The sequence below is a fragment of the Athene noctua genome, chromosome 1, assembly GCF_965140245.1.
Source record: "Athene noctua chromosome 1, bAthNoc1.hap1.1, whole genome shotgun sequence".
Lineage (NCBI taxonomy): Eukaryota > Metazoa > Chordata > Aves > Strigiformes > Strigidae > Athene > Athene noctua.
The window spans coordinates 77608160-77633900 of record NC_134037.1 but is presented as its reverse complement, the minus strand read 5'-3'; the positions used below and the strand labels follow the sequence as shown (position 1 = coordinate 77633900).

The 25741-nt window shown below is 35.7% G+C and overlaps 1 protein-coding gene across 1 annotated transcript in view; it reads left to right on the top strand.

Annotated features, from left to right (window-relative positions):
• The window catches only part of PRKN (parkin RBR E3 ubiquitin protein ligase), a 746156-nt gene that overhangs the window by 336905 nt on the left and 383510 nt on the right, over positions 1–25741 (top strand). Inside the window, exon 7 of the mRNA XM_074899316.1 lies at positions 23443–23558. Coding sequence (XP_074755417.1) covers positions 23443–23558 — 116 coding nt within the window. The remainder of the gene's footprint in view (positions 1–23442; positions 23559–25741) is intronic.

Below are 25741 nucleotides of genomic sequence, written 5' to 3'. Positions count from 1 at the left end.
AGAATATTTTTCACATTTACCAGAGGCTCTGGCCATTGCTTTTACTATTTAGGAACTGTTACATTCTTTTATGCCCAGTGGTATGGCAAGTAAAAGGAACAAAGCATAAATGCAAGTTAGGTGACAAGCAAACCAGACACATCGTTGTAGTTTTACTCTATCTTTTCTATTTTGTGATATAAGGGGCAAGAGCTAACAAACAGGGAAACAGTTTCAGAGAATTTTCTGATTTTAAACCCTGTTTACTTCAGAAACCTATTTATTCACCAAACTAAAGATTAAAATGGCTCTGTCTTAATCATTAAATTCTCCTGTTAAACTCATCTAATGCTTGCACAGTGAAGATGCAGATCACTTTGGGCATCCCCAGTCATTTTCTCTTGCATAAAAAAAGAAGCTTATAAATTCATTGTGAGAAGTGTCTTTTAGAAGCTTGTTTAGCTAAGCAGAACAATGTGCAAAGTCAATCGGATCTGACTTTTAAGTTTATAACTATAGTTAATGTATGTGCATTTCTTACAATGACTAGACTAACTGTAGTCATAGTACCCATTTAATCATTTGTCATAAACCAGTCAAGTCAGTTACTTGAACCTAATCTCCACAGAAAAACATAAGAATCCATATGCATGACTGAAACAACACATTGCAATATATTGTCAGATCTCATGGTGGTGTTAAATGTCACCTTTAAGAAGTTTTTGAGCCTTCTAATCAATTGCAATAGCTTATGTATCATTCTCATATCGCATCTGTAGCTATACAAATGCAAGCTTGTAAACAGTTGCTTTGAACTACTTTTTCAATTATGTGAACTATACAGCAATTTTTAGTATGCATCAGCTTTGATCCTCCAAAAACTTTCATAAGCATGTAAGCACTTGTTTTAACTTCTTCCCATATATTCCAATTTCTGTGTTGCTTCATTTCTTCCCCCCCCCTTATTCTCATGATGAACAGGTGTGTCTCAGAGCATAATTTGTTAGGGCAGTCTGGTACGTGTGCTAGCATTTCAAGATCCTCTCTGGTCCCATAGAGCTGCTTGGGAATCCAGAACTGCTGAGATACAAAATATGAAGCCTGAAAGACACACTAAGGCAATCCTACGCACCACAGAAACTTCAAATTGTGTAACTGGCAGGTGTGGCTGGGAAATAAGTGATCCATAGATATAAAAGCAGAAGGAACATTCTGGTGATTTCACCTAGCCTCCTGTGTAACGCAACTTATGATCCTTTCCTGAAGTAATAAATTTTTGAATGAGGACATATAATTCAGGAAAACATAGGTCCTTGACTTAAAAAAAAGCCAGCGGTGAATTAAACAAACAAGAAAACCTTCCCTTGGTTTATGTGGTTAATTACCTTGCCTGTTAAAAATGTATATTTCTATATTTCTAGTACACATAATTAAAACTATACAAATTTTAATACAATTCATTTTGTCTGGCTTCAGTTTCTGTCTGCTGTCCTTTATTATCAAAAGCTCCCTGTTTCTTCGTGTGGGTATCCATAGATTAAAGTTCAGAAATACTTTATCCTTTCTTTGAATGTTCTGAGAGATAAGTAATAAAACTTCATTTTCCCATCCTTAATAATCCACTCAGCACTTTTTTAGCAATTCTCAACATTTTTTGCAAGTTTCATACCTTAGAACCAAACACAGTTATAGCAGTGATGCCATCAGTGCCAGCTAAAAGGATGATACATTCTGCTTACTTGTGTTGATATCCAACACTTTTATTAGACAATTTAACCATAATGCCATCCTGAGGATTCCAGTTCAGCTGATCATCCACCAGAAACCTCAGTCATTGCAAATTACTGCCTCCCTGGACAGTCGTCCTTCCTGTGTGCATGGTCCTTACTTCTAAAGGTGTGACTATTTTCAGCTGTTTTAAAACGCATATTATGTGTTTGATCTCAGCTGAGTGAGCTGTTCATGTGACTTTGTCAGTGACTTTTACTTTTCATTATTTTCCACTCCCCCAGATTTTTTGCCATCTGAAAAATTATGAGTAATTACTTTATGCTTTCTTCCAGATCATTAACAAGTGTTTTGAATAGTATAGGGCTAGGAGATGATCACTGCAAGACCACTTTGAACAACAGATATTTGGTGATTCGCTGTTGGAAATTACATTTTGAAACATATCAGTTATATCCATCTAACATTGATCTCATAGTGCTCTAGTTTCTTAATCAAAATGTCAGTGCCGTATCAAATGCCATACACAAAGCTGTGTAAGTTGCAACATCGCTATTATGTTGTTCCACTAAAATGATAATTTTATAAAAATGTCAGGTTAGTTTGATAAGGTCTAGTTACCATAAAACCTTGTTGACTGACATTAATTACACATCCTTCTTTTATTAATCACGTACCATATTAGTTAGTTATTCTATCAAGGGCTGGTGTCAGGCTTATAGGCCTATAATTACCTAGATTAACTCATATAAAGTTGCCCTAAACTATGGCATGATGTGGTTCTGTTCCTATAAAGCACTCTATTTTAAATCATCTCTAAATATGGGTGACTTTGTTTTGTTTTACCACCAGTGCATGTTCTAAGGAGGAGTGGAGAGGGGGAACAGCACTGAAAACAGCACCTATGGGACTTTGGGATAACCTCCAAAGGTGCTGTGATTATATTCTGCTAATGTTTTTGCTAGGTCTTTAAACTGATGTACTTAAAAGCAATTGCAGATTAGAAATCCTTACTTCAAACATTTGATTAATGAAGAAAGAAACAAGGCATTTGACTTTTCTTAGTATTTAAAGATCTTCAATATATTTTGGAGTTCTTTGCATTGTAATTCCAAATTATTTCAATTTTACATTCCTTCTCAGTTACCTCTGTAGGAAACTATAATTAGATCTTTTTTCTTACAGATATTTTCAAAGTAACTTCATTCTGGAGTAGATCAATTTTTCCTTCATAAAGAAATTCTGTTATTCCACTTCTCAGTGCAGAAAAATCAATGATAGGTAAAAAACTTAATTATAAAATAGAATTAATTCTATACCAGGACAGAACAGCTAAATTATTTATCCTGGAAATAGAAGTTAAAGCTTTTAAAATTAAGATCTAGCCTCTTTTTTTTTTTTTTTTAAAGAAAATACTTATTATTTCCCAGTGTAGAAATACAATATTTCAATATTTCCACAGTATATTGGACACTTTTTTTCTGGGTCACAGATGGTATCTGCATCAAAACCCACCACCAGCCAACATAACAGGTATGATTTAGAACAGTTGATTATATATTAAATGATTTTTTTTTTCTTTTGACTGTTTCTATAAGAAGCTTCTTTTTTTTTTTTTTTTTTTTTTTTTAAAGCATTATTTTTGGCACTATAAAAATTCTAAAACTGAGATCAAGCCGGGTCTTTGGAAATGTTCATCAGTTTTTTCATCTCACAACAGAGTGAAGAGTTGCTAATACTTTTTGTGGGCTGGAATTTGTGTAGACATTTTGGCAAACTCAGAGGAACTCATTCATTTGTACTCTGTGTGGAAGGGTTTCAGGAAGTTTAGCTCATCTTGCATGTATTGATTACCACCATTTCTATTTACATGTGGGGAAATGTCACAATTTTTGTAAAAGAGCAAACAAAATATGCTGCAGATTATAATGCTTTCTTCAAACAAATCCTCTGCTCTTTGATGTTCTTCAGTTGTTAACACTGCCACTGAAATAAAAAAAAAGAAAAAATCCTTTCTTGCTCATTATTTTTTGCATATGTGGCTCAGTTCCAGAAAACTTTATCTTGAAAACATGAGCATTAAGCATGCTTTCAGAAAATTTTTTTGGTAGTGTTTTATTCTGTCTTATATGAGCAATTACTTTGCATGATTCTGCTTAGCTGCTAGGTTTACCTGGTCCTTCAAAATTGCCTTTTAAAAATAAGCGGTTGTTCTTAACACATTTTCACATCTCCCTCAATGAAGTTCTTGAAAAATTCTTCAGCTAGTGTAGATGCTTCATCATTTGATGAGAGGCAGCTTCAGGTGAGTTAAAGATTTGTCCTGTAGCAGAAATCAATGAGAATTTTGGCAAAACTGATACCTTATTTTAACGAGTCAACAGCTTTTTTTCAAATTTTGTGATTCCTCTGGATTCACTGAATAAGCAGTTAATGTTTTATAAATTATCATTTTCATATCCTCCTTGAGACTGTCAGTGTCAAGGATCTGATTTTCTGTAAAGTGAGCAGAGCACAACTTGTGTTCATCTGACCAAATCCTAGATCATTCACAGCTCCTGTAATAATTCCATTGACTGTGCTGAAAGGTAGGTACAGTTTTGGTTTCCAAATACTATGTAAATGCACCTTTACTATTTTGAAGAGATTTTACTTCCAGAAATTTCTGAAAAACATATTGTTGATGCACTGCAGCAGGGAACTCATTCTGTACCCATGCTGTGTTGGCTGTCATAAAGACTTAAGAAAATTGTAGGATTGGAACCATCCCTATTTTGGCCTGATACAGTGTTCTTCTCCAGTTATTGTGATGTTCAAAACAATCACAGGGAGATTCCTGTTTGCATGGTACTTACTTAAACTGCAGAACTCTTTACCATAATGCATTGTGGAAGTTACAGTGTGTTCAGAAAGTGATGAACTAAGAGAAGAAAAATGCATTGAGAACTATTAAATGTGAAGATACTCCTTCTGTTTTAGAAAGTCTCTCAGCAACGAATTGCTGGAAATTAGGAACATATTCCAGGCAAGTACCATTTTAAGTTGGTTTTCTATGATGGTTTCTGTTTTGGTTTGTTTGTTGGTTGTTTTTTTTTAAACACACATTCTAGTCATCTACTGTTAACTTCTTACTAGAGAGAATATACTGGTCTGGATGGACTGCTCTGTGATCTGGTGCGGTGAATTAACTAGATTTTACCAGAACAGATTTCTTAGGGAAGCCAGATATTATCAACTAAGATATAAGGGATAAATATGAGCATTATTTGCAAGAATATATATAAAGGCTTAATTTTTTTCAATTTACACTCTGTATGTTTGTGTCTTTACATATATATTTATTGAGTCTTGGTAACACCTAGCACGAATACGAAAGGGAAGCGGAATCCAAATTCAGTGTATTGTATTCTTATGCCAAGGAGGAATGTGGGAAGGTGTATGACTCCCACTAGTATGTTATTGCCATAATATGGTCTCAAGCCTAGTAGCGAGACGAGTGTTACAGTTACTATATTTATGTTGTATGTTGCCCAACAAGTCTTCCACATATTATTTGGAGGTGATTATACTATTCATGTGTTTGATCTATTTGAGTTTTAGAAAACATGCAGGAACTCAGGGACCTAAATAAATTGGGAAGCAGTAATTGAAACCTATGAATGAAATGCTATTATAGTAAATCCAGAGAAACAAACTCAAGGAGATACAGTAGAGTCTGTTCCAAACCTTAACACTGAGCTGTTGCAAATTCATTACTGATGATTGGATTTCTACTCAAACTTGCAACATGTACTTGCAGTCATCTATCAGCAATCAAACCAGATGAAGGTGATTTTGTTAGGGTACAGTGTGGTTATATAGGAGTCTCACCTCAAATGTCAGGCAGCTTTTATATGGAAGAGCACAATTTCTCCATTCACATCTGGGAACTATTGTTATTGAATGTTTAGTAATGTGTCAGTTGCTGGCTGACACTATGTGATATATTCTGTTAGATCTAAAAGCTACTATAAAATTTATATTCGCATAAAATCTCTTTCCCACCTATAGTTTCTATGCTCAATGTTCTTGTTTGAGATTCTAAAATGTGAAAGTATTAGGTTTTGATTAACAGTTGTCTGCTCTAGTTTTGGTCTCGCTGTACTAAGAGATGATGTCTGTAAGAGGTTTGAGATCAGTCTGTAAACTCTGTAAATTTGTGTCTCTGCTTCTCTGCATGCAGTTTATGAAATAAGCTAATTTTTACAAATCGGGACAAAGTTTAAAATAAGCATGCGCTGTTTATAGGATGTGGTGGTGTGAGATAAGGTAGTCAGTGTTATCACCTGTGAGCTTTTCTCACCAGGGTCTGCAAGGTAACTCATGTTGGAAATGCTGCTACAAATTATGGGCTCTGTCTCTCATGGTTCATGCTAATGCCGTGAGTAGCTCTTGAATAACTGCTGTCAGAAATGCCTGGATTATCAGCATAGCTCTGCAGAGCTGGCCAAATGTGGTTCTCTTCAGTATAAAACATATATTTCTAGCTCAGAGAAGTCTGGTATAAGCAAAACTTCTGTTGTTTTGAGTCTAGAAAACTAAATTGTAATAACTAATGTCTTTCTGATTCTGTTTTCTGTCTTAATGGCCCAACTTGGGAAGATACTTAGAGTATATACTTAACTTTAAATATACAAATAGTCTGCTGAAGTTAATACTGCTCTATACTTCAAGCACCTGTCCCAATGGGACATTAATTTGAATGCATATTAGTTAACTGTATAAATACACTTAGTGTATTTATAAAACGGGTTAGTGAAGCTCTTAGTGTCTTTAGAAATACTCAGTATTTTGGCTTTTTTGCTGGGAGGGTGCTTGGAAGTCAAGTATTTCCCTTGCTTCAGCTCGATGCATGTTTAGAAACATATGGTTAAAAAAACCCCAACTTAAGAGTATATTATCCACAGGCTGGTTTTGACACTATGCATTGCAACAGTTCCCTTCCAAATCTTTGTGAAATCTCCTGTCTCCGAGTAGTACATCAGCTGATTACTTGTACAGTATATCATAGCAGCTCTTTGGGACTTCAGTAGACGTTTGGGCCATTCTGAAGTCAAATGTTTGAGTTTTTCCACTGTAGTACTTCAGTGTATGTAGGCAAAGTAACTATGGTTATGAATTGTTCTTAAAAGCTATACATGCTTAAACTGCTGCTAGATGAGGAAAGCGTTCTAGTGAAAAGTGGGTTTCGTCCTTTTGATGCACAAAGCTGTCTCACACGTCTGCTACCCCACCATTGCAACATCAGGAGTATTCAAGCTGCATCAGCGGGTTTTGTTGTCTTCACATTAAAGAAGAGCCATCTACTTCTAGTGTCTCTGTGGTATTTACTAAGAAATAACTTCTCACTGAACACTACTGTTACTGTGCCATTAGGAGAAGCTGTAATTGTGCACATCTCATTCTTTACAAAAAAAAAAAATACTGGCCTCACATGATTTTAAGGTTGGAAAGGGGAAAACTAACAAAATTCACTATGGAGGTATCTATTAAAGGTGCTATGACTTTTACATGCATTAGAGGTGGCACCCACAAACAGTGATTTCTGGATGCTTTACCTTAAACACTGGTAGGCAATAGTGCATTGCTTGCAGGATCACTAACCTGTCAATAAGGATTTGCTGTGATAACTTAATGCTTGTAATTCAGTGTTTGCTGGAGATTTGTCTAGCTGGAATTCTGCGAGAATCTCCTTCAACTGATTTTCTAGCTCAGAGAAATCTGACCTCATGAATTTTTGCAGTTTATTTAAACTTGAATTTAAAATCCTTCTTAATAATTGTCATAACTATTCTTTGAAAACATATAGAAATGAATATGCAAAGTATACGAACAAGAAAAGAACCATACTGGAAAACATTGGGTCCATGTTACTGCCTCAGTACTCCCCCACCCCCCCAGAAGACACAAGTGGCAAAAATGAGAATCTTAGAACCACTTTAAAAACAAATAACACAGTTGCATTAGCACAATACTTGCTGCTACATTTAAAGTAACAGTGTTTTCCCTGTTACCACATATGTGTTTTTTTTATTTTAAAGGCTGTAAAATATTGTGTGTGTCAGCTATTGAGTTAACTTTGAATATATTTAACTAGCATCTTGGGATATGCTTCTTGAGGGCCTGTTTTTCATTTTGTTTAGAAAACTCCTGTGATTGGGAGAGGCTCAGAGTAAACAGCGCAGGTTGCCTAGGAGATGGCATACTGTACCAAAAAGATTTTCTTAGGGAAAAATAAAAGCTCATTTTTGCATGAAGTAGTGTTCCGTGTTCATTTTTTACTTATTTATCATGCTTGTAGAGAAGGTCAGATTGTTCTTGGTAACATTAGGATGGACTTGCTGCCTGTCCAGATTTGGGCCAAGGAGTTTCAGGGTATGTCTCAGGAATTTAAGTTAGAGCCTGATTCAGGTCCTTAGATGTATGACAATGACACAGGTGGAAGTGTCTTTCTACTTCATGAAAACATTAGTGTGTTATATCTAGGACATTTTACCATCCATTAATTTCTCTTCTCCCTTCACTTACGTTCTTCAAGAGCAAGCGAATCGCATAGAAAACTTTCACTTGGAACTTGCAATGTTACAGCCTTCAACAAGGTAGAGCACATCTTGTTCTTCTTGATAATAGTCAGTGCAGGATCTGAATCAATGCTCTGTGGAGGGAGTGTGTGCTTCTCTGTAATTATTTTCCATTGAGGACTGTCTTTTGATAGAAGTAAAATGGTTGATGGGTGTTTCATCCAGTCTGTGGAGGAAAGGGTGCTTTACCTGTTTACTGCAGGAGGTCATCACCACCACTGTTGGGCTTGAGACTGGCAGTCATTGTGGCTTCTGTACTCTGTGTGTTAAATATACCAGAATGACCAACTGGAGCGCGCACAGGGGACCTTTGTCTGGGCATAGGCTTTTTGCAGACGGTAATTTTGAGTGTAGTGAGTATTGTCCTTAGGTGGTACTGTCCTGTCTTCCAGTCCCTGCACTCTGCACTAATTAAGCATTTTGCATGACAGGCTGGATGGAATATGTAGCACATGAACTAGGTATTTGTGTCTGTAGGAATGAAGTTGCATACTCACTCTCCTAGGAGCTGAGTTAGGAGCTCTGTGTGTTCAGGAAAGAGCTGAACACGGGTTTTCTACTTTCTATATAAATGTGTGTGTTTTCCAAGGTATTGCTGGGAAAAGTCATATTATGGATCTGGAAAAAGTGACTGGAAAGGTTACTTGTCATATTAAGAACTGGACTCCATTGCTATGGTAGGTTGTGTTTTAGAAGTGATGGGTTTTGTTTCCTCAAGACTGAGTCATAGTGTGATAGTAGGTAAATGAGAAGTTCAAACTGTAAACATGTGACAGGGGCAAAGCAAAACCACATCTGATACCCGGCTGTAACTTCTCTCTGAAACTGAAAGAGCTTATTTTTAGAATTTACAGGCCTGCACATTTAAATGAAGTGTGTATGTTTTACAGACAAATGTATTTCTCATTTTAACTACCAGTTACCATGGAAGGGATTATCTCATGCAAGGTACTTATCCAAGATCTTCCTACATATGTACTACACATTCATGAACATATAGGCTGTGTGACGGAAAGTTTGTTTTCAAGTTGTGAGCTTACCTAGTGAACATTGCTGCTATTAAATAAAATAATGCCTGTGCAGAAAGAATAGCAGTCAGGAAGCTGCAAAGGCAGTGGTAAGTACATGACAGTGTTTGGCAAACACTTGCTGTTTAATTGTTTATGCCATCTATGGGAGAATTTTGGAGTCTGAAAAAAGATTTGTCACAACAAATGCTGTAATAGACCTGTTATGTTTCTGTGAACACCACATTCATGTGGCCAAATTCATCTCATTGGCTCAGTTACCTCCACAAGCTGTACACCCTACACAGGGAACTTGAGAAACACAGACCAGTATCTCTGCTTTTGGCTCTGCCACCACACACCTGTTAGTCAGGGGCAGCTTTAAGTTTTCACTTGTTTTGCTAGAGTGCTGCTGGTGCTGGTGCTCCAGGCGGAGTGAGCCCAGTGCCTGTTTGCATGTACACTGTCACCCCACTGTGATGCACTCAGTGGCCATGAGCACCCTTGTATTTACAGGACTGGGGACTTAGCATGGTGTGTTTGAAATTTTGTGAATAAGACAGTGCATCTGGACATTTGTTTTTGTTTCATGTCCATGGTAATGTCTGTGTCTCAGTTTTTCCATTATTTTTCAGGTAGCCCATTACAAGGCAATGATTTTGGTCATGCATCTGCATCTTTCAAATTACTGCTTTTTCTTATATAAAATTGAAGTAAAATATTTTAATAATAAATTCACTTAAAAGGTTTTTTTTAAAAAAATACAACTTTGAAATAATCTGCAAGTTAAACCTTCAATAGTAAGACAGATCTTATAATAAAAACTTTTTGAAATGTCAAATGCAGATCAGTGTGTTGTTTGTGAAAAACATTTTATACCATTCATGCACTCTTCATGCTCTTATTTAAGGATTCTGCTTTCATGTAAATGTATTTTTAGTGACACTTTCAAACAAAATTACTTTTTGATCTGAGTGAGGGCATGAATTTCTATTTATGCAAATTCTTTTGACGAAGTATGAATTTACAGCTATTTCTTCAGGTAGAAACCTGCTTAATAAAATTGGGGAACAGAAAGTGTTTTGTGATGAAGGGTCGAAGAGTCCTGCCCACAGTCAGAAGACCTGAGGAAATCAGAATGTGAAAAGCATCCGTTAGGAAGAAAATGTGTTTCCAGAAATAGAGAGATGCAAACCATGCCCCACTTACTGTTCCTAGGAGGACCACAGGATCAAATGTTACTGGTAAAATTCCCCATACCTAAAGGCCAAATGGCACAGTATAGCTTATCTGCAGCTAGTAAATTTTCTTAGTCCCCAAAACAGGGATGCAAACCATGTACCACAAACTGCACCTGGGTGTGCCCAATCCTGAACTCTGCTTGTGAGAGATGCTAGCTGGCACCATCTAAAACTGCATCTGTGTATGGATGGCTGTGTTCAATTACCCAGAAATGCTCTTGGATATTCTTTAACAATAAGCTGTTTGCTAGTGTGGATGTAGCCCTATACTCCCTGGATACGATATGCTAAGTTAGGAAAAACAACTTTTTTTTTTTTTTTTTTTTCCTGCTTGTTTCTACAATGAAGACAGTGTAAATAGATAAAAGGTTTGCTGGGAAAACCAGATGAAATCACTTCAGTAAAAACAGTCTACCAAGGCACCATCAGCATTATATTAAAGCTATGCAAATAGCCATCTACACTAGATAATGTGTCTGTGTTATATTGTCTCAAAGGAAAAATGTCCACATCTTTCTGTTTGTTATAATAGAAAATACCTTTTCAAATCAGATACTGAGCTGTGAACTACTGATAAATGTTGGCTTCTTCTGTACTGGTATGCACATGAAATAATTTTGATGTGTTAAATGCTTGTTTAACTTACCACATTTTTTATATTTCTTATGCTAGAAACTATAGGTAAGAGTGCAATGCAAACATAGATTTATTTTTTTCCTAAGGTTATACAGGAGATAATGGATTTCCCACTCTGACATATTTTCTAGCTCATCTTGCATATATATTGCATCTAGCTCATCTGTATGTATTATATATTGAAAAAATATTTACCCCCCCCAAAAAAAAAAATTAAAAAATAAAAATTTAAAAACCCAAACAAAATAAACAGAGAACATTCAAGGCTAGAGAACAAATTAATTTTATTGCTAGAATTTTATTGACTTTTGCAGTACAAGATTAGTCAGAGTTAAGAGGTTTTTTTGGAGGGATATTTTTGTGGTTTTTGTTTGTTTGTCCCCTCTACCCACTTTATTTACTGCAGTCCTCTAATTTTCAAGAATATCTAGTAACCTGTAAGAACCTCCAGGGAAAGTTTTTGCAAGAGTTTAGCCTATAACACCATTTTATTAGGTAGTGGTATATTTGATTCGATATAAATGCTTTGGTTTTTTTAATGTGTGAGTCATGTAAACACTGGATACTTACTTGTATTTCATAAGTTTGAAGTAACAAATCATGCATTTATATATTTAAATTATAACAGGATTGTGAGGTGTTTCTACTAGACATTATAGTTCAAATTTTGTTTTTTAAAACATTATCTGAAATGCTTATCTCACTAATGAAACATCTTTATCTCATTCCAGAAAAGTGGAAGGAACAATTGTAACATTCCTTGTGTAAGGAATTATGTACAGATTATACTTAGCTGAAACTAATAAAATGAACTAAACATATACATAGTCCTCTTCCATCCTCAGATGATGGCAATATGAATCAACTATTTGCTTCTGTCTATTCATGTGACTGTATTTATTACCATTCTTTGTTTTTTCCAGTTATCATATGTTCTAGGCATCATGAAGGGTATTTTGTTTGGTTGTTTTAAGAAAGCTTCAGTTTGACGTAGTGCAACTATTCCATCTGACTGCTCAGTCCACATAGAAGTAAAAGATTTAAACCAGAGATTCAGGGGAGTGAAAAAAAACCTAAACACACACATCTAAATTTACTCTCAACCCCATCAACTCTGGCAACTGGACAAACCTGAAAGATAATTATTGGAAAAATTTTGCAGAATTTTCCCAAACCTTTGAGTCTAATGTGTCTTGCTCTATATGGGTTAGACATCACCTCTGTGTGTGTAGGTGAGACACAAGACTTGCTGTTTAGCACCTTTGTAGAAAGGAGAGTATTAGGAGCATAAACCTCAAAATAGTTGAGTAGAACTCAGTTGAAACTTAAGAACAGCATAGCTATAGGTGTGCTAACAGAATGCATATTCATGACAAAGGAAATGCTTCAAAAGAAAAGCAATAAGCTGCTGGGTGGCAAATAGACTTCAAAAAATGCATCACCTAGTCAGTATTCAGGAGGTGCCAAACAGATATTTGTTAGTACATTTTTGAGTTTTCCGAGCAAAAGGCAAACATATCTCCTACAGTGGGAGAGAATAACATTTCTGCAATTTCCTCCTTTTCCTCCTCTCAGTGTTCCCAATGTAAGTGGGCAGTGTCTTGGCTGGCTTGTTCTCATTCATATCCTGATCTATGGCAGGCATTGGAAACATGACAGAACAAACTGTCCAATTTTTCAAAGCTGAGACACAGAGATGAGCCAAAGAGCCACTCCTGTAGTATTACAGCCTAATTCTGTCTGCCCAGTGTCCTCACATAAATACTGATGCTCCCCCTGAGGCAGCCTTAGTGCTAAATGAAAGGTGTCTTAGTACTGCCTTTCAGCTATGTTACAGACTTGTAGATCATCTATATGGTTAATGAACGGATGTGAGACTCTAGGACATTGGTGACATTAGCTGAAGGCTGAAAACCTAAAACCAAAAATAACAGTCATTTTTTAATATGACTGTTGGGCTAAAAATACCTTTTTTCCTAAGCTTTGAACCTAACCCTTTCCTTTGATACCAAGGGATGGACAAAATTTAAATGTTTCAGTTTTAATAGGATCAGGTGGATGGGAATCTACTGCATATATTGCAGAAACACAGCAATATTTATAGACTAGACCATGGAATATGTCGTGTTGTATAAAATACTCATTAAATGTACCAGTCGGTTAAAGAAATTATGTAGTTTACTTATATGTTCGTGTCTTTTTAACTGTGCGGGCTTTTCTCTGAAACTCAAGATAAGATTCTTTGGGAGACCTTACAGTGTAATGTTACCTGTGTAGTATTTACAGCTCAGGTATGGAAGTCCTGTTCCTTGTATGTTTTAGATTTATTCTGTAGTCATTTTGAATTCTTGATCACTATCTTTACCCCAAGTTCTTGTTAGCATGGTTGGAAAAGAAACAAATCACCCAAACCTGTAACTGCAAACAACTTCTTGTGCCATGAAAGTACAGCCTGAGAATCTGATATCATACAGCATTTGAGTTTTTTTCCTCTTTGAGCGCTTTCTGTGGCTTACATTCACATAGAAATTAAAATCTGATTGCCAGAGGAAATTAAGCTCAAAGTAAAGGATTGATTCTCTACAGGAAACACTTGATAACAAATTTAGACAGCTGGATTCTACTTTAAAAGAGACTGATGGGAAAGTTTTAAGTCCTAGAAATCATCACTAACGTTCAGGATATGACAACTATAATACATTCGAAGTAGCTACTCTGAAACTGAGACTTCCTCAGTAATTCAGAGGAACATTTCCAAAATAAACTGTTTCATACATGCTGGAACGTGGCAAACGAATTCAACAGAACAATTTGGTTTGGGCTCCGGAGGATGGGCTAAGTCATTTAATCTTCCTGACAACTGCAGTCTTGGTTTAGCCCAGAAGTTAGTGTTGATCAGAGATGGTATTTCTAAATGAAACATAAATGAAAAAAAGTTAGGAGAACAGAGTGGAAGAGGAGAGTTTACATTATTCCAGAGCAAGGAAGTTGTGAAAATTTCATGTTATTTTACATTAAAACATAGCCATTTTCATTGAAATGTTGTTTACTTACAACCACCATGATGTCTATGATAGGTACAGTACAGTGCCTGTGACATGTTGGTTATGCATTTCTGGTGATTAGCTAAATGTCTGTAGGGACTTTGAGTTCACTACGAGGTGACTTTCCAGGCAAAGATCTACTTTATAAGGAGAAAAAATGCCCTACGGCCTTCATCTCTTTGTCTATACTATGAGAAAATGGGTGATAGAATAGCTGGATCACGCTGAAGACTCCTGTTCATTCTGTACTTGTGTCATGGAAATATTGCTACTCGAAGGAATGACAGCAGAATTAGTGACAGGATTGTTTGAGCCTGAGCAGAAAAATGAAGTAAGTGTGGTGTGTGGCTGCCTTTAGACGAGCAAAGCAAATGAGAAATGCTGCTGTTAAAAATGAGAAAAGTCACTTTCACTCAGAGTACTTTCTTGGGTGGTTGAAATAGTATTGTGTGGGCACCACAAGCAATGGGATTCCCAAGGCAGTTGTGCTCTTTGTTTCTTTGTGTCTTTTCTAGTAGACAAGGAAAGAATAACACGATAGGTACTACATTTCTTGTTGCTTTTCTTACACATGAATGTCCTACAAAACTATAGTCGCACACTATCTCCAGAGGCCAGATATCATTATAACCTTGTATAGTTAATAACCCATCATGCCAGTTATTTGAATCTTAATTATATCCATCTCTTCTTTTAAAATTTTAATACAAATTAACTGAAAATTAATAACAAGGATTTTATTTTTTTTTTTTTTTTGTAGAGCAGACAATAGATATGCCATCTGGATGCACCATTGTACAAAAACAACCATGTTGGTATAAATCACTGAAAATCACATATAATAAGTGATGGCTCCCTCAGAAATGGATAGTAAGATCTTTCCAATCATTAATAATCTTGCTCGTATCACATTAGACTACTGATTAAAACTAAATGGTAGCTATAGCTGTTCTGTTATTAATTTTTGAACAATATTTCTGTTGTTCTTCCAGTGAATTCTGGAAAAATGAAAGATAGAAATGTTGTCCCTTGGCAAGAGGAATAAATATGTAAACAGAATATTGTTTGGTTTTTGTTTCTTTGCATGTGTGTTTGTGGTTTGGTTTTTTTAAGAATGTGGATAAAAGTGGGATCTGATTGTAATGAGAATAGACTGTTGCTATTTTGTAGCTCTTTAAAATGTCTCATAAAAAATAATTGATGATGAGTTTTTAGACAGATTTCTCTATGCCTAAAACTTGGCTTTAATTTACTCTTTCAGGACTAAACCACTAAGTCTTGTAAAGAGTTAGGCATAGCATGAACATTTCCCATCCTATAATCCTGCTAAACTCAAAATACTTTCCATATCGTATGCTATCTGTGCAGGTATTTGATATGCAAAAAATTGTTTTTGATATCCTCAACTATAATAGAATGTGTTGGATTCTGAGAGAAAGTAGTGGGACTGTATAGTTTTTAAATTTTTTTTTTTCTTACATGAACTTTATATAAAGTCAGCCAAGAAGAAAAAGGAGATATTGTAAAAATGTATTACTGACACTTTCTGAAAGATGTCTTTCAGTCGCTTGGACACATTTAGATTGTAACTGTTACTACTGAACAGAAAAGAAAGTTTGGAAAAATGCAGGAGAGTAACATTTCTGTTGCAAACTGAGGCCTGTCTCAAAAATGTAATAATTAGAAGTTAACTCCCTCCCTTCGCCATCCTTCACACAGGTCAAAGTTGATGTATTCACTGAGACCGAGCATACTCTGACAGCCTCAGTAAAGAGTTGGCAAAAGACACTATTACCAAAGAGCTTTTATAGTGAATAACAGATCTTTATTATTCTTAGCCAGAGGCATTTTGAGAAGGGTAATGGGGTTTGGTCAGAAAGCAGGTATAAGACAGATGCTCATATTTCTTCTAGTTTTTTATGCTGCTTTTGTTTCTAGCCAAATTAAATAAATATATACTTATAGACATTGAAATTTAATATATCAACAATTTATTGTCATTCTTCACATCAAAAGATGTTTCAACTTATCTTTGAGGTCAGCTTAATTATCAGCAGTATATTAACAAGCCTTACTACATAGTATTTGATCTTTCCTCGGATATCAGTTTTTCGCCTTGTATCCCATAAAAGCATTTATTCCAAAGTTCATATTTCTGACAGCATCCATGAACTGCCATGCTGTCCTTCTACTGCACCTCCTTACAGCAGAGATTCTGTGGCTTTGAAAGTGTAAGGTCTGGGGAAATTTGTGTAGAAATGTATGTAAAATATGCTGGTATTGGTGTCATCCTTTTATCTTCAGTCTTACTGATTATTATTATTGTGATTCCATTCCTGTAGATCCAAGATCAGGTGCTGAGTTTTTCACTGGATGTTCTCTTTCAAACAGAAAAATTACCTGAAGAATTTTTTTATGGCAAAGAAATGTCACCTGAGTGTAGAGATTATGCTTTTGAAAGATTCATATTAGTACTAGTATATGAGTGGTTAAAGTGACCAATATCTTTAATCTGTGCATCCCAGTATTCCTGAGGTCTGTGCTAAGGACCTTCAAAGTCCACTGTCACTTAATAACTTTGATTATTGTCCTCTTTAGTCTTAATAGAGAATTAGCAATGACTCGCATGCATTGTTCTACCTTTTGTGGTGATCAGTTTATATCTTAATCTTTAACACTGAATCAGTGCTTAAGGAGTTACATGCTGCAGCCTGAATGATTGTCTAATGCTATGCACAAATCTTTTCTCTCAAACTGAGTTAACAGTTTGTTTGTCCATAACCACTGAGGCAGTGTGTAAGAGCTGTATTTATCAGTCCTTTGTGTAGGAAGTGATCCAGATAGCCATGCCCAAGGGGCAGTTGCATTTCCCAGCTTAGGGAAGTCAGCTGCCCTTTGGAAGAGTGTTTACATTATTTATGCCATGACCAAGCATTGAGTTTATGAATCACAGGAAATCCACAGAGAGAATGTTTCATTCAAGTAGGAAAGAAGTATTCCTGAATGGAGATCATCTTAAAACAAAGTGGTGTTGACAGGAGCGGAGCCTAGCGTTAGTTTCTCAGCTGTTGTAATAAAACTGTTGTAATAATAGTTCCAGATGACTCTACACATAAAATAAACAGAAGACTGCTTGTCTGAAATTTTGGTAGCTATAGGAATGTTTTTGTTTTATTTGTGATTTTTGACTCTACACCCAGTTACATTGCAAATTGTTAATAATTTTCTTCCTTTGATCATTACAGCTGTTTAGGTCTCAGAGTCATCGCTTAGTAAAAACAAACTAGCATTCAACAAATAATTGGTACTAGGTGGTGCTCACAATGCTCAATAACTGATCTGAGGTTCTTGGTAGTATCTGCTGAGCTGCACAGGGGAATTGGGAAGTTGGTAGTGCACACCACTGATTTGAGGAAGATGTCTTCCAGTAACCAGAGCTACTCAAACTATTGTTGCCTCATGGAAGAAAGTGGAGAGCAGTCTTATGTGTACAATGCATTCATGAATCTTATCACAAAATCATTTAAGACTTTGTTGTTGTAATCTCAAAGTAGTATTCTTTGTCTGTACAGACTTCCTCATATTAGTTAGCCAGTGTAATTCAAACAGCTATTCTAACACTTTTTCCATATTTAACTTTAAAAGCAATGCCTTATGCACGTAGGAACTGTGGTGTTTCACAGATACTTTTTCTTTTCCGTCACAGAGATATTATTATGGCCTGGAAAGCCACTGCCTGCAATTCTTCTGGGATGTGGGAACCTTAAAGTGTCTGTGCTCAGAGTTGAACCCAGTCTTTCCCAGAACATCCCAGAAGAAACGTTTGATTCTACAGTGTTCTGAAAGTGTGTTTCTTTGAATCTGTCCTCAGACCCCCTGAATATCTACTGAATTTTTCAGTTGGAAAAGGAAATGAAGCATTATCACAGGAGTGTGCCCCGAGGACATTGAAGTTTTCTCTCATTCAAGGGAAAAATTATGGTGATACAGACAAAAGGAAATTTAAGAGTGCTGATAATTTGAAAAATGAGAACTAGACCTTCGATGGCTATAACACATTAATAAATGGCTTTGTCTATCATTCCTAAATAAACACATGTGTAGGTAATTCAGAGGAAAAATACCATAATGCCTCCACCTTGTTCTGTAGCTTATTAAGAAAAGGGAATAAGAAATGCAAAGGCTGAACTTCCTCAGGATTTTTAACCAACTTACACAGCAGTGAATGAGAAGCAGGGGAAGTGACCTGTATTTTCATGCATATGTGCTTTGTATCATCTGAAGTACAGGCTACTGTGGTACTTGTTAGCAAACAGCAGTGCTTTTTCTGACAGTGCAGTAAACTGGACTGGGGAACATGTATCAAAAGGGTAAAATTTCTTCTGGGCTTTGTTCTCTTTCAGACCCTGACTTCCTACTGATGGTTTGTGTATGACTGGTCTTTTACTTACATTGGTTACTTGACCATATAGAAGACAGTTCACTTAACATCAGCAGTTAGGGGTGTGCAAACCTCTGCTTTGTTTGAAAAGGCAGAATTTAGGGAGAGATATCTTTGGTGAAATATCAAAGAAGATTATTTTTTTTATTAACTTGAGTATTTTCTCCTTGAATTTCATGAAAAGTAGCTGACACTGACCATGCATCTTCAAACCTTTTCTTCCCCCTTGCACTTTTTATGATTTTGTGTGACACAAAAGCGATAACAGGAGTGAAGAATATGACAAAGTATGTAAGAGCAATGCCTGTTCCCTTCTCTGAACAGCAATCTATCAGATACACTGCCAAAAGGAAGACATTTGTGGTGTTAAATAGAATGTTCACAATTTCACGGGACCTATGCCTCTAGGCAAGAAAATGATCTAAAGGTATTCACTGTAGTAGAAGGTGAACATAAAACTACTCACTTTCTAACTAAGAAGCACTAAATTTTGTCTTGGTTTTTGCAGTAATTTCTTGACATCCGTACTCATTGCTGAACAAAAATACTTAACAAAAAAAAGGCCTTCATCAGATATTTTTGTGCCAAATGAGAACACAAGTGGAGAAAGGAGGAATAATGTAATTTCTTCTCTCTTAAAATATTTTAAAGTGTTCAGACAGTGATAAAGACTGCATGAATTTTTCCCATCCCTTTTATGTTACTGTGTAAGAGTCTTTTTGCTATTTTTAACTAAAATTCTGAAAGTATTGTCTTCTATAGCATAACATAAGTTTAGAGAGACATTTTAACGCCAACCTTAAGAACAACTGCTCTTATGAGTGTGACAGTCTGTGGCAAAAATGAGAGGACAAGTCCTAAATTGGCTGGCTCTGATCTCTCTACACCTGTGTGGAGATTAACCTTGAAACAGAAATGATTTAGACTGAAGAATCCAGCAAATTTCCCTCCTTAGGCTATCATACACCAGGTGAGAGACTAAGTAAAAGAAGAGCTATATTTACATGCCTGATGACATGCAAGGCTGGAGAGTGAGAAGTGGCTAAACTCTTCCTTCTTTTATTTTGCTCTCTGCAATTTCATTGTTGGAATCAGTTGAGAAACAACTTGTGATGATGGGTTATCTTTCTTCATAACTTCATACATATATGCTCTGGCATACAAAGGTTGTGCTTGCATCACAAGAAGTGTGTTAAGTTTCTGGGAAATCTGCTAGATGTAACAAATAAATACTTGTGAATTGTTTATTTACACAGTGTGTAAAACCAGGCCATATAAATTTTTATTTGCAACTAGAAACTGAATTAAGTTCATGACTTTTAAAAGCCTTCAAACAATTGGAATTTGTATTACTATAATAAAAATAAGAAATGTGGAAATGCGTTCTGCACTACACCAAGACTGTCAGGCACTCAGCATAGTAAGTTTTTCAGATTCCAATCCTGTATTTCTGAACTCAGCATCACAGCACTGATGTCTCAGGCCTACAGCCTGTTGTGTTGATTTTATAGAGTTGTGGATTCTATGGGTTGTTACCTTCTGTTTTTGCAAGGGTGAATATTTTAGAAGGGTTAGCTTTACTGTACTGATAGTCTCCACACATTTGTTATAAATTACTTTTTTTATTCTTTAGTTTTGAAGATTTCTTCTGAGCAAAGATGACATAATCTTGAGGGACCATTTTTTTTCTAGAATTTTAAGAAGCCCTCTGTTCTGATTGCATTTAATACTGCGATTTGGCATCTCTTTAATTGCAGTTTACTCAAGCAAAGAGTCTTTCAAAGAATAGTTTTGGAGAGTGGCAATATCTTATTCTTATATCTTTTCTTATTTCAAATAGTATTTTCACATTCCATAATGTTCTCTATTCAGCAACATCAAAGTGCATTGTAAATATAATTAGAGAAATTTTCTTAAAGCAGTTTTTAGGCTGATAAACAGAAGTATAGAGAAGTAATTTTCCTAGTACTATAGAGAAAGTATTTGGGGAATGTAGCACAAGACTCTTGACCTTTTTTGTTTTCCTTGCGGTTTTTTTGTCCCTGAGTTATAGGCAATATTTCATACATCTTGGAGTATGGAATAAGAAATGCATGCTTTTATTTCCCTTCCATCTTCATTAAACAGTTTTCATGATGAGAAACTTATAGCCATTATCAAAATGGTATTATCAAAAGCAATCAGAATCACCAAACAGACCCACTCTTTAGGGGGAAAAAAAAAAATAGTAAAAAGTAAAGCTATTTCAAGTGTTTTAGAGCTTAATTCCTTTATTTCTCTTTTTGCTTGTGACCAAAGGAAAGTTTTATTATACTTAGTAGCAATTTTATCAAAAATTATTTTGCTTTTGTATGTTTCCTTGCCCATAGTTCATCTGTTCTGGATTAGTGAGTTGTCAGTATTCTCTTAGTTGTATGCAGATGTACTGAAGCAAGGGGATATTTTCAAGTCTGCTTCTACATTGAAGTAAATCCTTCTTGCCATTTGATTCAAACAAAAGTAAAATCAAATTAAAGGACAAAGAAAACCCAAGTTCCAAAACCCATTAGTAAATAATACAAATATTATGGATACATTTTTAAAGGTTGAATAAAAATTAAAGTTACAGATTGTGCAAAGTTCTAATGTGCTTCAGACAAATGTGTAGTTCCATTGATTCATTCTCAATTGCGGAAACACTTCAAGTTGAGCTGATATTTAAAAGCTGTGTGTGTAAATAGGTCTTGAACGAGATAAAAACCATGAAAGGTCTAAAGTCTTGTCTAAGGATGACTTTAAGCATATTTTCTTGTTTGGAACTACTTCCTGATGTAATGAAACGGGACAGAAAGATGATTTAGTTATTAAAAAAAAATGTTAGCTCTATGTAAATATGCACAGGTGACTACTTCAAAAATTTTGTGAACATTTACTTGGGTTTAAAAATAAGGTTGCCTTTAAACTAGACTCTTAACACTTAGTTCTCTTAAACTGCTATTAACGCATGCTTCACACAATGAGTCCTTAACTTATACTGGAGTTTGAATATTTTATTTGTGTTGTATCTATTGCATATATGGGTGCTTCTCTGAGAAGCAAGATTGACTAACCTAGGAGGAAGGTTGTAGTAATACTTCTCATATTCCAGTTACCAGCTTCCACCATAGAGGTATTACTGGGTAGTACTGTATTTGTCTCATGTAGAAATACGCAATATATCTAAAGGATCACCACTGAGAAAAAAAGTAACTGGCAGTTGTTTTGCAGACAAAGAGATCCCTACTTCAAGCCTCAAGGCAGTGAGAAAACAAGAGCTTTTCTGGACTGATTTTAGTACAGTACTGTAGTAAATCTCTGTAGCAACATTGTATAGAGGGCAAGATGATTTTTGTATCAAACAAAATTGATTTCATTCAGCCACACTCTTTCTTTTGTATTCATATACTAATAAGCACTAAAGTATGTGTCCAGGTAGTTTAACTAGGAACTTGGAGTGACATAGGAAACTCCACCTAGCAAGTCTTTTTCATGGCTTTTGGGTTGTTCTTAATGCTGGGTTTTCAGTTTAGACTTTTTGGTTTTAGACTTTTGCACCCTAAAGAAGTTGACAGTAAATGTAATATTTTTTTATTTCATTCTGTCACACCTCTAAGTCACTAGAGAATGCCACTGATTTATTCACAGTCTCTGTGTCTTTTTCTCTTGCTGCAGTTTATGATTTCTTTTTCTTTTTTCATTTTTTAAGGAATTTTTTTCCCAGTCTGGGTGTCTTGAAAATCGTCTGTGATCTTAATATCTTGATGCCATCAACACCTGTCATTCTTCTATGACTTCTTCTCATCATTTCTTCTGATGCTTTTATACCCTTACCTTCCAATTCACACTTGATTTATACCAGTCTTCATGTTTTCATTACATATCTCCACAATTTGATACTGGGAAAAAGGTCTCATAGGAACAAAGAAACTGCAAACTCTAATCTGTGGCTCCTATTGCAAAGCACATCCTCAGACTGCTTTTATTTACATGTGCATTGGACATTTAAAACAATCTCTTATAACAAAACCTTATCAAAGCACAGCGTGATTGGTATGGCTTTCCCTGGGGTACAGTAGAAAAGAGAATAAAACATACAGTTGTGTCAAAAGCATTATGCTAATGAAAGCAGTCTAAGAGGCTATATAGACCAGTATGGACTAAAGCAACTTAATTCAAACACAGTATAATATATAATTGCATATGTAATATGTTTACCAAGACAGCTAGAGCTTCCTTTTAATATGTTAAAATTGCATTGTATAGATTTCCAACATCACCAAAGCAAGACCAGACTTTATTAATTTATAGCTAAGGTTCTGTGTTCTAAAGTTCAGCAAATGGTAACATCTGTAAAAAAGAAAAAAAAAAAAAGTTTAAATATTAATTTGTAGTGCCAATGCTTCCTATTCTGCCTTTGATGACTGTACTTAGATGAAGTCAAGATGAACTAAATTATCTTCCATAAATCTAGAAAACCACAGAATGTCACTGATACCAACTTAGTACACAAGTAGAGATCTTCTTTGCTAGGGAAATCACTGAACAAAATACACAGCTAGACTAGTATTTTTGCAAGAGATTCCTTGTAAACCTTTCCTAATGATTGTCCTCCTTTTCTGTTGGCAGTGGTGATTTGTCTGTTGTCTCAAATGTCAGTTAGCCTAAGATAAAGGGAGGACATGAGCGGCAGGTATGTAATCTTCTCTTTATCTCTCCTTCAATTTTCAGGAGTTTTTCTTTAAATGTGGAGCACACCCAACCACTGACAGTGAAACATCTGTGGCTTTGAACCTCGTTACAACAAACAGTCGCTGTATCACATGTATAACATGCACAGATATTAGGTAAGTACAACAAAAAGTGTCAGAGATGCACAGTCTCAGTGTTTGAGAATACTTATCACTTTCAAAGCTTTTTTTCCTCTGCTGGTTTTCCTTTTTAAACATTTTTTCCCCTGGGAAAATAGACCACATTTTCAGGTGTGTTCTTTTTTTTGCTGGTACAAATATTTAATTACAATTTATATTTTTGTACCCGAGTTGAGTTGCAGGTGGAAATCTGACTGCTAACTACGACCTGAAGTGCTCAAAATAGTGGCATAAGTGTGTAGAACTTTGCTGCTAATCCATATTTAAGAGCCAGGGAAAGAAACCCCAATTTTGAGCAGAACAAAGTGTTTCTGCAGAAAGGAACCCTTTGGTGTTTGTTTTATAAATCAAAGTGTAATTTCTTATGATGCATCTGTTCTCCTGTTCTTGTTTATTGCGGTTTTAAATACTGTAATCCATCTTCCTGGATAGTGTTTGGACATATACGTTCAAGAATACCATTACTTGCAAATGCATGGATTAAAAACCAATTGCCTGAGAAAGACAGTGAAGAATTACTTGAAACAGATTTACCTACTGTTTAGGAGACGTTTTGAGGTGGAACCTCAAAACTAATAACACCACGTTATATGTGCACTGTAAGTATTGCTCTGTATTTTGCAATAGAAGAAAGAATTTAGAGAAATCTTATAGGATAGCAGGAAGTATGAATGAAAGTGTTAGGAGACATCTTTTGGGGGAAGAAAAGCTGGATTCCTGGAAGTAAAATTCCTGTTGAAAATAGTAGGTGGTTGTTCTGATTCTATGCCAGATCTAGTATTGGGCTTTTATGTCATGCTTGTGTGCTGCTTCATTGATAGCTGCTGATTGCTTGCTGACAGTCTTTGGCTCAAGTCTTAGTTAGAGATTAAATGATAATTGTGTGTTGAAGAGAAGAGTATGGTGTCCATCACTTCCCATATACATAGCTTTTACAGCATTGCTGTGTGTTTCTTTCAGAGGCTACCTTGAAGGCAGAATTACTTAGATAGCTCATCCCTAATGGTTAGGTAAGCAGCAGTGTTATTCTCTCTGTAATTAAGCATAATATGAAGTTTCCATTTTGAGGCCAGCTTTCACCTTATCCCAAGACCAAGAGGGAGAAGTATCAGCCATAAACATGCTTACTTAGGCTAGAGAACTGTTTTTAATTATTTCTATCAAATTTGAAATGGATATGTTGGCATTTTCCTGAATTGATACATTCAGTACAGATCTATTCACCCATATTCATGAAGTTGTAATTTTTTCCTCTGTTTTGTGGCAAAATCCCAAAGAAAGGAAAGAGGAAAGACTTAATTTTCTGGATTTGCTTAGCTGAACTGTTCCCAGAACTATGGCCTCCTAAACTTTACTAGTAAAGTTCAGTGGGATTATTTATTGACATGTTACAAAATCATATAAATTCTCATTAATTTAAATTAAGGCATCAAATAATCATGGGAGACCAAAGTTTCAGTAGACTTTTAGCTCATCACACAATCTGGGAATATTTATTTATGAAGAAGCTTGTTGGGTTTATACACTGAACAGGGAAGGAAGACACGTCTTCCTGTTGGCCTCATGATTTTCAGATTCTTTCTAGCTTACAGGACCCCTTCTGAGATGCCATTATGTGATATTAAAGTATTGTATTTCTAAAAGTTTGTAGGAGTTTTGACTGAGTACCCTAAGACACAGGTAGGATTTGGGTGCCTGAGCATCTGACAAGGCACTAGGAATTTCTAGTTATGTATCCGTGATGAGGACAACAGGTTCCCCATCATGGTTGAAGTTATTCATACACATAATAAGTCTTTCAGTCTTCTCCTTATTTTGCATAGCAGGTTCATTTGATCATAAATAGGTTTGTCTTCTGTTAAGGTTCAAACAGATACTTTTTAGATAATGAATTTTCATTTTAGTTTTCTGAATGGCTGACAGATTTTATTTGACCATAGCATGATCTCTGAAGCCTGTGGCATGAGAAGAGGATTAGATGGCAGATATTACAAAAACAGCCTACAGAGCAGTTTTATCCCCTTCAGTTTCCAAAAAGTGAGGGGAATACTCGTCTGACCCAGTTTGTCTTGTAGACCATGGAATTAATTGTTCAGCAGTAGGCAGTGAAATCAGTTATCCCAAGAGTGAGGATAAGAGTACTTCAGCAGCCTTCTTGC